At 42.8% G+C, this 12,125-nt stretch overlaps 1 protein-coding gene across 1 annotated transcript in view; it reads left to right on the forward strand.

The window, feature by feature from the left end:
* Nucleotides 1–12,125, forward strand: part of FASN (fatty acid synthase) — a 41,502-nt gene continuing 29,377 nt past the window's right edge. The window contains exons 1-8 of the mRNA XM_066566044.1: nucleotides 1–129; nucleotides 5,973–6,119; nucleotides 6,648–6,800; nucleotides 8,349–8,522; nucleotides 9,364–9,564; nucleotides 9,994–10,116; nucleotides 10,760–10,875; nucleotides 11,114–11,248. Of these exons, the coding sequence (XP_066422141.1) occupies nucleotides 5,993–6,119; nucleotides 6,648–6,800; nucleotides 8,349–8,522; nucleotides 9,364–9,564; nucleotides 9,994–10,116; nucleotides 10,760–10,875; nucleotides 11,114–11,248 (1,029 nt within the window). The 5' untranslated portion in view covers nucleotides 1–129; nucleotides 5,973–5,992. The remainder of the gene's footprint in view (nucleotides 130–5,972; nucleotides 6,120–6,647; nucleotides 6,801–8,348; nucleotides 8,523–9,363; nucleotides 9,565–9,993; nucleotides 10,117–10,759; nucleotides 10,876–11,113; nucleotides 11,249–12,125) is intronic.

Consider the following 12,125-nt stretch of genomic DNA (forward strand, 5'->3'; position numbering starts at 1 on the left):
GGAGAGCGCGGAGTATCGGCCGTGCGCAGCCTGGCACCAGCCGCCGCAGCGTCCACCCCGCAGCATCTTGATCCCGCACTGAGCTGACGACAGAGTCTTACCGACACGAAGCCATCCGCACTTGTGCAGGTATCGGCGGGACAGCGGCTGCGGCGTGGTCAGGAGAGCGGCAGTTTTTGCTCCAGGCTCCGCGGGCCGCTGCGCCCCGCGGGTGCGTTGGGGAGGCTCCATCTTGCCCTCTACGCCGGGTAGGCGATGAGGGTCCCTGGGCTCAGCGGGAGTCCGCGGGCTCGGTCCGCGCGACCGGAAGGTTCTGTTCCCCGGCCCTGGGGTCGCCGCGCCCTGTTGCTGCGGGCCGTTCTCAGCGGCCCAGCGCGGTCGTTCTGGGCACAGTCCCCTACCGCAGCGGCCGGTTACCGCGCCGCAGCCTCCCACTCCGCCCGCCCGGCAAGGTGGCTGCATTGTGGTGCTGGCGCTCGGCCATCTTGGCGGCGGGCGGGGACCGTCCCGCCGCCACGGCCGCGACCTCCCGCAGCCGGGCCGAGCGGGATCGGGGACGCGGCCGGGCCCCGCTGTCCGCAGTCCTCGCGCGCGCCCGGCGGCAGCAGCTGCGTGAGGGGCCGCGCCCGCCGCGGGCCGGGTGGCCTCGCGCTGCCGCAGCTCGGGCGCCGAGCTCCGCGCGGCCTCGAGTGGGCGCCAGGGCCGCACGGGCCGCTCTGCCCGGGCAGCGGGGCCGCGTTCTGCACGCCGTCCCGGGTTAGCGCGAAGGCACGGTCGTGGCAGGCTGAAGAAGCTTGTGCGGGAGGATATCGGCGCTCGATATTGGGAAGGGAGACTCGCCAATGGGTTCTGGGAATCCATCTGAGAAAACGTGCCGTGTGTATTGCTAAACTGTTCTTTCCCACTTCAGTATAAACCAGCGGCCCACACGAAATAGCCCGGTGATCTACCATACACCAGTATGGATTTGACGATGTGTTTCTATTAGGAATGTGATCATCTTCTCTCTTTGGTTGGTTTTGCACCTGCTTGGTTCTTAGTCCAAATTTCCTTCCCTGGAATACAGCCGTATAAGATACTGAATGCATATTGTCCTGGCTAATAGCTTTATTTGGATGCTTAAATTTAAACAGGCAGTATTAAGGGTGTGTAAATTGCCTGCTCCGTCAGACCACCTTTGGGGGTTTTGGAGCATGTCTTGTCTTAAAAAATGGGAGAAGAAACCTCAAGCCACGTGAGCAAAGGATTCACCTTTTCCTGCAGCCTCTATCCTTCTTGAAACAAAGTGAAAAGAATAGTACATTGTGAAAGGCTGCATTTAGTGGGTGAATTCAGAGAATGAGGGCAGTTATGAACAGCTATTTTACAAACGTGATATAGTCATACTAGGAACTTTAGATTTTTATACAGGTAACTTCTGACTACTTGGGAATCAACCAAGCTGTGTTGATTCCATGAATAAAGCCTAACTTACTCTTTCTCCAGTAACAGATTTGAACCAGATTGCATTTCCCCCTAAGTAGTGCTTTTTAAATATAAACACACTCTACTGCTTTTCATTTGTGTTGTGGTTGACAGGACAAATACTTACCTGAAGCAGAGGCATTTGAAAGGTCTTTGTTAAATTGAATCTGTAACATACAGATTGATGGTAGCCAAATGTTGTCAAAAGAATGAAAGCCAGACTGTGTTTGCCTCTCTTCTGTGAACGGGGTTTTTGGAGGCAAGCATATTATAACTCTTCGTAAGTGAAGTTTCTGTGTAAGGACAGTTTATTACAAATTTTAGAAATGATAGCCAGAGATTAGGAAACCTGGGTTGTGATGTAATCATACTGAAAAACAAAGAAAACAGTCCTTTTGTCAATATCTGTGCTGAGGAAAGCTATGGAGGAGTCATGAGTGTTTCATTTTACAATAATGAGAGATCCAGAGAAGGTGAAGATTTGGACTGTCTAGAAACAATAGCAGAACTAACTTTAAGGATTCTGTTCCACCATGATGAGAGCTATCAAAATAACAATGAAATAAATATTTTGATCCTAAGAAAAGAAAATGTGCATCAAGCAAAACAAGATTTGAGTTTTGTTTATCATTTCTTTGCAAACAGCTGTTTCTCCCTCCCTCTCCCCTTCCTTTCTTCACCAAACCCTAGGTGGACAAGGTACAGCAGAATAAGTTTATGTCCAGTGATTGGCAAGTCAGGTATGAGCGGGCAAAGGCATCAGATTATACCTTCACTTTGTTTGGGTTTTGGTTTTGGATTTTTTGGCTTTTCTTTCCCTCTATAAGCTTATATGCTTAATGGTCCGAGGGTAATTTCTGTAGGGAAGCAGTAGATAAAAGTATTGTAAAAAAGTTGTACAGCTGCCAGGGATGGTAGAAAATGATGGTTAATGCTTTTTAAATTAATTTTTGGTGCCCAGTTAGTGAGGGACTGGAAAAAATGTTTTAAATGCAATTGAAAACAGTATTTTAACTTAAGAGCAGCTTTGATACCAGAAGGGATTGTTGGTTATTACTAGTCACAAACTGAATGAGTCAGCAACACAATAGAATTGCTAAAAAATATTGTGCAAATCCAGCAAGATGGTAGTTTAGGCTTAGCTGAGGTGTCTACTGCACTGATACTTCGAGGGGAAGGAAGGGAAGGCAAGGTCGGCTGTGGTGTGTTTGCTTCTCTCCACTCAAAAGCACTAGCTGTCTGGGGAGAATTCACACAACTCCATTTAAGCAAAAGCATAGGATAAACCGACGAAGAAGAATGGTAGATGCCTGGTTGGATTCAGAAAATACAGCCTTAAGAAACAGAAGACTCCTGTTTGTCCCTCTTTATCTTCTTTGTCTCCTGTTTGGACCTGTTGCTTTTGAACACTTCACTCATCAGAGGTAGTAGGAGCAGTCTGTTTGTATGTTTTCTGTAGTCTAATCTCCTTTAAAACATCTGTAGAAATAAATGTTCTTTCTTGATCTGTGCTATGCCCTATACTTGAAAATCTGTCAATGTACTGTGTTGCTGCATATAGTCAAAAAATGCTGTATGGAAAACACGTCTCTAATAAAGTAAAATAATAATGCAATACACCATTTGGCGGCAAAGACAATCAACTTTAAAATGGTTTACCTGCTTACTATCTGTCAAGGAAGACTGAAAACGTTGGTAGCTGTAGCAACTACTGTAATTGCTGTTTAATCGGGGATAGCTTAATATTCATGACTTTTCTTCTGACTGCTCTTGTTTTTCAACAGCAGATTCTCTCTGCTGTCTGCTGCTTAATCCATAATTTTTATTTTATCTTAGATGTGGCAAGTCTGAATCTTCCTGGTTCTTTGTGTATTAAAATATTTTAATTTGTGGCTCTTCTTACCCAAGTTAAAATTATCTTCTTGGCTCTTATTCTTCTAATTTTGATTACTGCAGCATCTTTTTCTCCACCTTTGACATAGTCTTGCTCAACTACATTCAAAATAAGTTGGCAAAAATTTTTTTGTTAATGAATTTCATTACTTCACTGTCTGAAAGCAATGCTTTGTGGATTGGTTTTACCCAGATAGAGTTTTTCTGATACTCCAGGAAAAGAGATGTGGGATGAGAAGGAACAATCACATAAGTCATGTTTCAGTCCCCTGAAACAGAAATTATATTTCTCTCCCTAGAGATCATCACCCAAAGAGCTGAGGTATAAAATTGGGTCATACTTAATTTATCATTTTTGTATCTCATATCTTAAACTTAAATAGTACACTTGGTGCTCAAGATCTCTCTTTCCTGCCCCAGCACAGAAATGCTGAAAGTGTAGTAGACTTGTGGCCCTTGGATGAAGCCAGTAATAAAACTGACTTACTAGTTTTGTGTGAGTGGGAAAGCTCTTCAGCTCTGAGTGGACTGGGCCTAGTACTACCGACTTGAGTTTTGGGGACTAGTTTCTCAGTAAGGGCTTTGCTCGATTTGGCCCTTAATGTTTTTTTGGTTTTTTTTTAAACAAACAAGAGTTGAATAGACCTTCTGTTGCTGGGTGTTTGACACAAGACCTAGAAATCCAAGATGTCCTTGTGGGAGCACTTGTTTCTGCTCCCAGAAGGAATGGACTGGGTGAAGTAATCATCTCTTCTGCTTTGGTGTGAGGTATTGCATAATTCCACAGTTACTCCACAGATCTGAATCAAGATTACTGCTGAAGGAAAGAAGGGTGAAAGAAATCGGGCAGCCTCTGTGGTGTTACATTCTGGCAGAGCTACACCTCAGCTGTGCAGAGGCTCTGCTTTCCTTCTGCACAGCCCAGCAACCTCGGGCAGCTATGGGAAAGTGTCATTGTGCCTGAGCAGAGTAGTCCGTGGATGGAAGAGGGGCCTGTTTCTTGCTCAAAGGCATCAGGAAGTCCCAAAAGAGGCTGCAAAACAATGCCCAAATGAAACATCCTGAGTTGGAAAACCAGCCACTAAGCACTCATCAGACAGTCCCCATTAGTGCTGTATTTTGGAGAAGATGATCAAGCACCAGCAGCACTTAAGCAATGGGCCTGCATGCCACTATGTAGCAGAATACCTGATGGAAGTCAGACTTCAGGTCTTTCATAACAAACCTTTTCCTTCAAAGTTGTTAAGGCAGACTTGCAGTTGTTTGAATGCCTAGTTTCCTTCGTGTTTTTTACTTGTTTAAAATCCCACGCATTAGAGAATAGTTTGCCCCTGCTTACCAGAAGGATTATTTAAGGAAGTACTGTGAATGCTTACTTTCTCTTTGGTTCCTACAGCTGCAACTTTTATTTATTTTCATATTTAAAAAAACTCCCATCATATATATGGGTATTTCCACTACTTCTTTAACTTGTCTACTTAGGATCTAAAATTATAATTTGAATTTAACTGAAACATCAAGTTAACTTGCCTCCTCTCTACTTAGTTGTTAATATGTTTTTTACTGTAGTAGAAGGTAAAGGAGTGTAGTATACGAGCTATCATTTGGTGCTGTGTCTGATACAGGTGCCCTGCCATGCTATGTTATGCAGCATGATGCTCTCCTGTGGTATTTGAGATTGGGGTCTTGAATGCAAATTTCTTGGGACAACAGCTGATGGTTTTCATCCTGTATGTATTCCAGATCTGTTCTGCCAAAGCATATCTTAAAGCACCACTCTCTATCATACAGTCAGTACCACATTCACAGTTCTTTAAACGTGTGGCAGTGCAGGGTCCAGTTAGGAAGCACTTTAGATGTAACACTTAATTCTTTGGTTTTAACATTTAAAATTATCCTGAATTGTACTGTAATCTTTGTGTTTTGTGTGGGTTTTCTCCTCTGTGTGTGTATAGGGGGGTTGTTTGGTTTTTTGTTGGTTGGTAGGTTTGGTTTGGGGTTTTTAGTCAGGTTTTTGTTTGCTCAGAGTTAATTGGGGGGGTTAGGGTTGTGTTACTTACTGGGGGGGTGGTTTTGTGCAGTCTTGTAGTTTTGTATGTTTGGGGTTTCTTTTTTTTCACATCCAACAAATCTTTTGATTATTGATTCTTAAGTTAGCATTTAACTTTGGAATGATTGTAGAACTTGTTTTGCTACCTGTTAGGTTTGCCTTGTAATTATGTATTTTACTATGTGTATTTCATAATTTCTCCACCCACCCGTGCTCCAGCATGTTAATCTTTCTTCTCTGCTGACTTCACAGAGGCTCCTCTGCATTTAGCAGAGGTAGACTTACTCATTTTCTGATTGTCATACATAAACTGGTGGTTCTCTGAGCCTGATGCTCCTTCAGGATCGTTTTTTTTTTTTCATCCTTATCAACCCTACAGGTCTTATGGTCCATTTGATTAGTTGGAATGTCTTTTTTTTTTTTTTAATAGTAGAGACTCCGTGGGTTGTTCCTGTGTGGGTGTTCCTGCAAATATGCTTGTTTGTCACAACATGTCAGGAAGACAAGACACATATACTTTCCTCTATGTGAAATCTCACTAGCCTTATTGCTTTGTGGATCTCAGCAACAGGGAGAAGTTAAGAGATGGAGGACGTGGTGATTGCAGGCATTGCAGGAAGGCTGCCAGAATCTGACAACTTGCAGGAGTTTTGGGAAAACCTGCTTAATGGAGTTGATATGGTCACAGAGGATGATCGGAGGTGGAAACCAGGTGAGTGCTTATTGTCCCTCCTTTTGGAGCCCTGAGTTCTGAGTGTTTTAGAGGAATTATCCTATGAAAAGAGAATTTATGAGATCGAAATCCTTCCAGAGCTGAATTAACTTCTGATAAATCATCAAGAAATTCAGTAACAGAATATGTTTATGAAGTGATTTGCAGAAGTCAAAAGTAGCTTTTCTTTTTCTTCTAATTGGTGACTGACTGGAACCACTGTTTAGACTATATGTGCTTGGTACAACTTGCCAAAGTAAAACTGGTTAGATAGATAGATGTCTTTTGCTGCTATATCCAGAAGAGTCCTAAAAATTACAATTGTTTTTGCTGATGCAGCATTCTCATTCCCAGATGAGGTAGGTCAGTAGATACTCATGCAACCCTCTGAGTACTGCACAGGGGAGTGAGGTTTCATGTGGAATTGAAAATCAACTGTGGTCATTCTGGTCATTCTGTACTGTGTCTCAGCTTGTAGCCGCTTCACCATTTATGGATTTTGGGACTCTGTCAAATTTTTCTTCCCAGGAATTTATGGACTGCCCAAGAGAAATGGAAAGCTCAAGGACCTAAGCAAATTTGATGCCTCTTTTTTTGGGGTTCACCCCAAACAAGCTAACACAATGGATCCTCAACTTCGCTTGTTGTTGGAAGTTTCTTATGAAGCTATGTTGGATGGAGGTAAGTGGATGAATGACTGAAGAGGGAGAATTAAGCTGTATTGTCTCTGTGTAACAGGTGTAGACATGCACTTGTGTGATGAGAACTCTAACAAGGGAAAGCCATCACATTAGAGAGGAGATCCAAGACATGCTATGGGGTTACTAGATCCCAGTATAAGGCTTTCAACAAAGCTGTTGTCTCTGGAACGCAAACAAATAAATCAGTGCTGACTGCTAGCAAATCTGTACCTGCATCATATGGTAAAACCACAAACCAGTTTGACAGAATCACTTCAACAGTCAATGGTTCTAGAGCTTTTCTATGTTTTCCTTTACTCTAACATTCCATAATAATTCCTTTGTAAAAGGAAAATAAGAATGACTTGATTCGAATTCTCATGCATAGCCTAAAAGTATGACAGATGGCCTGGTGTATTCCTGTCTATTTGCCAGATTCTTGGAAAACCTGTAGAATTTGATCTGTTCCTAAAGAAGGTTTTCCTAGGAAGTGTGCTTTCAGAAATAGGGGTCTCTCTCTTCTATCACTGCCAGTGTTTTGAGATTTTGAGTTACTGATCCACGGAGCCAAGAAGTTTATTCTTCATGTTAATCAGTTTCATGTCAGAACATAAGCAGATAGGGAAAAAGTTGGAACTACCTCACTAGTACTGACCAGTTACAAATTGAAAGAGGGTGAATTTAGGTTAGATATGAGGAAAAAATTCTTTACTGTTAGGGTGGTGAAGTATTGGAACACGTTGTCCAAGGAGGCTGCGGGTGCCCCAACCCTGGCAGTGTTCAAGGCCAGGTTGGGTAGGGTCTTGAGCAGTCTGGTATAGTGTAAGATGTCCCTGCCTGTGGCAGTGGGGGTTGAGACTAGATGATCTTTTAAGGTTCCTTCCAACACTTAACATTACTGTGACTTACTGAAATGAACTTTTGCTTCTCTGCTTGTAAGCCTCCATCTGGAGATTGAATATTTGTCTCCAGGACACCTTAAGCACAGAGAAGAAACAGCAGAGATTTCTGACAGTTGACCTTGCTATGTGTTTTTTTTAGAGCAAAGTTGTTTCTTGTTCTGTTTGTTGGCTGGTTTTATTCTTAAGAATTCTCGTGTCTGTCTTGTACTCCAGATCTCGGCTGGAGATAGATACTGATGTGCTCACATGACATTTCATGTGCTGTGATTTTTCTCCCATTCAGTCTGCTCCTTTTCTCTCTACTGGAAATCAACTGTTAGCTTCTCCTGTCAGCATTTGTACTTTTCGTAGTCCATGCACTTTTTTACACAAGACTCTAGCAATGCCCAGCTAGGCTGAAAAGCTTTGTCAGGGCAAAGTATGTTCTGGCCAAAAGCCAATACCAAACTTCTGATGGACTCTGAAGTAAGACATGTGAGGTCTGCAGTTGAAACTGTTAAAATGTTAGTAAAGGTAAGGGAGCAATGCTGCAGGCCTGCCAGAAAGGGGCAATAAAAAGTTTTTGGGAAACCGATGCAAGTGTACCTGATATCTCCCCAGTTTGCCCTTCATTTTGTTTACTGTAATCTACCTTCCAATCCCCATAGGTATTAATCCGGGCACCCTCCGTGGCACAGACGCAGGTGTATGGGTTGGTTGCAGTGGGTCAGAAGCTGGTGAAGCCTTTAGCCAAGATCCAGAAGAGCTTTTGGGATACAGTATGACTGGCTGTCAGCGTGCTATGCTTGCCAACAGGATTTCCTACTTCTTTGACTTTAAAGGTAAGTGTCCCCCAAACCTGTTGATGCTGATCAGCAATTGCAATTTCAACATGATTGTACCACAGTTGCTGTAGAGGACTGGGATGGATATTATGGCACAGACCCCTTTTGGAAAGAGAAAATAGCATGTAACGGTTCTTAAGAAGCATATGAGAAGTAAAAAATATGTAGTGACTATATGATAGGACTCCCTGTAAGGCTTTATAACTCAGCTGCTGCTGCTGCTGGTGTTCGTTTGAAAGATGGTGATGTGAGGAAGCCTTTATGGCCTTTGGACTGCTGTTTGGTACCAAGATGTGTGGAAGTCGGCTAGACCAGAGATAGACTGCTATTGACTGTAGCAGTTGGGTTTGGTTTTTTTTTGAGTAAAGTGGGAGAAGTAGGTGAGGCACAGAAATGATGCAATTGCCAGCATGGGTATGATTCAATCCATGTATGGTATTGAAGGGAATGGAAAAATGGTAGTTGATGTGGATTGCAGCAGAGAACAGAGATAATGGCAAAGGCAGCATCAGGAAGGACAAGGGATTTTTATTGACGAGAATGGGTAATTAGATGAGACTTGCCTGTAAAGCTGCGTTCTCTTTTTGATGGAGAGACAGAATTTTTAAAAATGCCCTTAAAGCAAATCTGTTCACAATTTTTTCCCATTTTTCTCATGCCATACTTTCTAAATAGGCAGAGATGGTGATTCTAGCCTCCCATGGTGTCAGGTTTATGCGCTATGTTCTGAAGCAACTCTTATTTAACATTGTTTTTAATATGTTTCTTGTAATCCCGTCCTGTAGTCTTTGGAGAAGAATCTAGGATATTAAGGTTGTTTTTCCTTATGTTTTTTAAGGACCAAGCCTCACTGTTGACACAGCCTGCTCCTCTAGTCTCGTTGCTCTGGAAAACGCTTATAAGGCAATTCGTCATGGGTGCTGTAGTACAGCCCTAGTGGGCGGGGTCAACCTCTTGCTGAAACCCAACACATCTGTGCAGTTCATGAAACTGGGTCTGCTTAGTCCTGATGGTGCCTGCAAGGCTTTTGATGCTTCAGGTAAGGCATAAGTACAAAAGTTTATGTTGTATGAGAGTAACTTACTGTACAGTCTGTGACCAGCTACTCTTTCAATACAGCAAAGAGCTAACCTTGTAGTTGTTCCAATGTGCACTGTTTGGGCTATACCCTGATCTATGTTGCATCCTCTATTGAACCTGGAAAATTAACTGTGAGGAAGAAATGCATACATATGGTTCATCCCTCTGCCTCTGGGAGAAAAATTAGCTGTCTCTTGATGGAAAATTTCTGTTGTGAAATTTGTGATGAGCACTGTATCTTTCTAGGTCATGACATTTTTCTTTAAAAGAAAGAGATATGTCATATTCTCAAAACAGTCTATTATAAGCAGTAATCTTCCTGCATGGTGTTTGGCAACATTTTACAAAGCAGAGCAGAAGTCATGACTTGTTCCCTCTCTATTCTCAGGAAATGGATATTGTCGCTCTGAAGCTGCTGTTGTTGTTCTTTTGACCAAGAGATCTATGGCTAAGAGGATCTATGCCACAGTCGTAAATGCTGGAGTTAACACTGATGGCTTTAAGGAGCAAGGTAGGTCTTGAGCTGCTGAAAAGTGAGATACCTACAGAACTGTTCAGTCTAGAGTCTTTGCCATAGAAAATGGTCTGTTGTAGGGTTCTTGAGATGTTTTAGAATTTTTTTTGTGTTTGGGGATTTTTTTCATTTTCTGGTTTTGATAATGCAAAGTTCAGGACCCTGTTTTGTAAAGAACTTAAAGGAGAAATGTGGTGGTTTTTACTGAAGTAACAGCAATGTTCTCTTGCTAGTTTAGCATTCCTCAGGACATCTCTGCAGTAACTTCTGCAGTGATGGTAGAAATGTAGGTATAGTATTATAACCGTAAAGCTCTTACCCTGCTGTTGTCCAGCTTCTCCTGCTCTCCAGTTGTGGTGACACAAAGCTTCATATGTTTTACTTAACCTAGAAATCTAGTATTCTGTTAACCAGTATCTTTCCACCCTAGTCTAACTCATTGCTTTAGGTTAATTCCTGGTTCCTCTGCTCTTCTTACAAAGAGCCTGAGAGTTTGGTGCTAAGAACATGGTGAAAAGGTCTTTAGTTTAGTTTGGTTTTTGGGGAGAGATCTGGCAGCCTAAAGTAAATGAAAGGATGCTAAAATCAGAACAGGAAGCATCTGATAGGAGAGTGGAATTGATGGCAATTTTGATCCTAGGTGTGACATTCCCATCTGGACAGATGCAGGAGAAGTTGATCAGATCTTTGTACAGCGAAAGTGGTGTCAAACCTGAAGAAGTGGAGTATATTGAAGCTCATGGGACAGGCACCAAGGTCAGCATGGTCCCTTAGGGACTGAGTGTTTTCTTCCCTTGCATTTCTTGCCACACTTTCCATTAAATTATTCTTTGTTTTCCCAAAGTAAAATCCTTTTGCCTTCTACCAATTAGTAGAGTATATTCTGCTTCACAACTTTTGGACTCTGCCCAAACACCGTAATCTTTCAGATTTCTCTTTTGAGGTTTGTTTTGGGAGTGCTGGCTAATAGCCATTCTGATTCTCTTCATACTAGGTTGGAGATCCACAGGAAGTAAACAGCATTACACGTATTTTCTGTGACTGTGAGCGGGAGCCACTGTTGATCGGATCAACTAAGTCAAATATGGGTCATCCAGAGCCTGCCTCAGGGCTTGCTGCATTAGCCAAGGTAACAGGAGACTTGAGAAGGAAAATTTAGGATGTGGGTAACACCAGTGTGTGGGGTTTTGTTTGTTTGGTTTAGGGAAAATCTGCATTGATTCAGGGTAAAATGTTCACTGATAATTATAAGAACTCAGATGTTTCTCATTAACTACTTGCCTCACATGTGAATACTTTTAAAAGCTCAGGTGGCTGTCCTGCAAACCACCAAATGCTCAGGTGGCCCTCTGCTGTGTTCACACACACTTCAGTTCCCGCTTCCTACTGAATTCTGTAGGAGCGTAGCTCTGCTCAGAATGAAGGCTTTGGGATCCTTTTGTTAATCCTTGTTGTTTACTTTGTCAGTCCTTACACTGGACCTTCCAACAGAGCTCTGCTGCAAGTCGTTTGGGTTTGAGGCACATACATGTAGAGGGATTTAGATGTTTGGAGTAGATGACAGTGACCAAAGATGAGAGGCAGTGGGGGTTTCAGTGCCAAAAGAGCAGCTGATCTTCTGGCTTTCTGTCAGGGATGTGTCATCTCTTCCTCTTCTCTCTTAGGATGGCAGGAAGCCAGGTGAGTTCTCTGGGATAAGGCTACCAGCATGAATAACTGTCTGTCTGTCTTAGCAACCAGCTTGCTAACTACTGCTGTAGGCAGACAGTCATCCATTGGCTCTGGCTGCTAAACTGCTTAGCAGAGAGCTAGCTAACGTTCACACTTGTTTGTAAGCCTATTACTATAGAACCTTGCAAACCAAAGTCACATATACTGCCACTGCTAGAATTTTAGACTCTTCAAAGTGGTTGTTTGTGACCCAAATACAACTCACTGTGTAGTAGCCTCACCTGCATGGCAATAGCAGTGTCCGTCTCTCTGTAGAGAAAAGTTTAGGGTTTTTT

The sequence above is a fragment of the Molothrus aeneus genome, chromosome 26 (genome assembly GCF_037042795.1).
Source record: "Molothrus aeneus isolate 106 chromosome 26, BPBGC_Maene_1.0, whole genome shotgun sequence".
Taxonomy (NCBI): domain Eukaryota; kingdom Metazoa; phylum Chordata; class Aves; order Passeriformes; family Icteridae; genus Molothrus; species Molothrus aeneus.